At 40.9% G+C, this 2,166-nt stretch overlaps 1 protein-coding gene across 1 annotated transcript; it reads left to right on the top strand.

Moving 5' to 3' along the window:
• Window positions 1–916: 916 nt before the first annotated feature.
• Window positions 917–1,384, top strand: Fbxo48 (F-box protein 48). Its single transcript, XM_008845768.1, has one exon. It carries the CDS (start codon window positions 917–919, stop codon window positions 1,382–1,384), a length of 468 nt encoding a protein of 155 aa, XP_008843990.1.
• The last annotated feature ends 782 nt before the right edge of the window (window positions 1,385–2,166 follow it).

Here is a 2,166-nt window from a genome sequence, read left to right as displayed (position 1 = left end):
TTTGCTGCTTCTGCCAAGTCCTGGATCCCAGGGCTGGTGAGGAGACTGTGTCAGTGGAGCTGCATTCACACACAGGAGACCAGGTTCAGTGACACAGGTCTGGTTTACTGCAGGAAGGCACAAGCTTATATAGGGGTAGTGGTTCAATCACAGCACAGAAAGTAGAATACCTTATTAGCATAATAAGTTTAGCATCCTATCACAGTACAGCAAGTAGGATACCGTATTAGCTAATAGACAGCGTCCTATTAGCATAACAGACTTAACATCCTATCACAGAATAGCGGGTAGGATGCCTCATTAGCATAATGGATTTCAGATTAAAGAGCCTGGATTCCTGGAAACCACATGACCCTGACTGTTGCACTATCTAAGTGTTGCAATTTTGGATTCTAAGGGTGATGACTAGGGAGTGGCGAGCTCTAGGCATCAGTCTCATGATCTGCCAATGGGAGCAAATGTCACAAGGCGTTCCTTGTGGCTCCATTGCCTCAGGCCTGCTGTATGGCTGTCAATAAGACTTTCACCCTAGGCTTTCACCTTGTGTCCCACAAGGTATGAAAACTGAGGTTGTCCTCTGACCTCTATATGCGCACACACACACATTCATGTGCATAGGAACCTGTATACATGTGTGCCTGCACACACATGAGCATGCATACACATATACACTAATAAATGAGATAAAAAAAGTTCAAAGTTCTAACGAATGGAAAAAAAAGAAGAATCTTAAAAATGGATCTTAGAAAGCGGGCAGGACAGAAGGACCACGGGAACCCAGTCAGTGGAGAACTGAGCTCACGAGGGCCATGGGCTGTGCCTGAGTGCTGCCAGACCTGTGAGCAGAGCATGGCTGCGGGGACGGGGCTGCAGTTCACTGGTTACACATGAGGGTAATTGACTGATACATCAAGCTATGAAGAAAAATTCCAAGAGGAACAATAACTTGAGAGTTTCTGGCATGGAATTGAATTCTGCAGATTCTGAAAAGGGAAAAATGGACAGCCAAAATAACTTTGTTGAACGGCTACCTTTAGAAGTCACTTTTAAAATTTTCAGTGAGCTAGACCTTCAGAGTTTGTGCAGAGCTTCCGTGACATGCAAGAGTTGGAATTCTGCATTAAGAAATTGTGACTCCTTATGGAAACTACATTGCTTGACTGTAAGAGCTGTGTGCCAAAGAGAAATAGATGATGATGTAGAAAAAGTTTACTCCTGGAGGGTAATACTACTAAGAAATTACCAGAAGAGTAAAGTGAGACATGAGTGGCTAAGTAGCAGATACAGTAACATATGTTCTCCTGTTAGCCTGCCGGAAAATGTTAAGTGCCCAATGGATGCATATACATGGGGTGAAATTCTAGAAGCAGAACTGGAAAGATAAGTTGAAAAGTCATAATAGATCTCGTAACTTGGATGACACATAATCAAAATGACTCAGACTACAAGACTTTTTATGTGCTAATTTTTTCTCTGCCTTTTAATTTTTAATATTTAAAAGGAAAAAAAAGACCACCCTGATTCAGGAGAATTATCCTTCTCACATCTTCCTCAGGCATCCTGTCTTTGTCAGTCTCTGTATTGTATCTAAGAATGGAACATGACTGAAGCCACCCTCTTTCCTAAACCAGAAGAGAAAAATGATGACACTGTTTCCTGTCAGAAAGAGAAGCGAATCCTCAGTAAGACTACACATCCAACAGAAGAAAGAAACAAAGCGGAAGAAAGGGGCTTGTTGGTATTTACGACTCTGACTCTACTCATTTGGCTTATCTAAACTAATTCAAATTGAATTTTAGCTTCTACACTAGGAACCCTGTTTGATAGGGCTTCGTTTGCCTATTTTTTTCAAGGATGTCATATTTGTGGTTTACATAGTATCTCAGCTTTAAAGATCTCAAACCTTGCTTTATCCTTAGTCCTCATAAACTTAGTTCCTTGCCTCCGACTTTCTCAGTACTCATTTCCTTTTTCAGCCTACTCATAGTCTGGTCTTCATACAAAAATTGAAATTGTTGCTATCTAAGGTACCAAGTGCCTTGCTCCTAAATATCTTTGATACATTTCAGTTATTTATTGGTTTGACAAACACTCAGTTCTTATAACTCTAGTTTGAGGGCTAGCTATCATCTTTTATGGTTTTCCTTTCTTACTCTAACCATTATC

The sequence above is a fragment of the Nannospalax galili genome, unplaced genomic scaffold, assembly GCF_000622305.1.
Source record: "Nannospalax galili isolate Female #2095 unplaced genomic scaffold, S.galili_v1.0 scaffold702, whole genome shotgun sequence".
In the NCBI taxonomy this organism is placed as follows: domain Eukaryota; kingdom Metazoa; phylum Chordata; class Mammalia; order Rodentia; family Spalacidae; genus Nannospalax; species Nannospalax galili.
The sequence above is the reverse complement of the archived record's forward strand: the minus strand, read 5'-3'. Positions and strand labels throughout refer to the sequence as shown.

Bases quoted from the DNA above. Each gene is read 5' to 3' on its own strand.
- Fbxo48 (XM_008845768.1), top strand. From the start codon at position 917: ATGAAGAAAAATTCCAAGAGGAACAATAACTTGAGAGTTTCTGGCATG.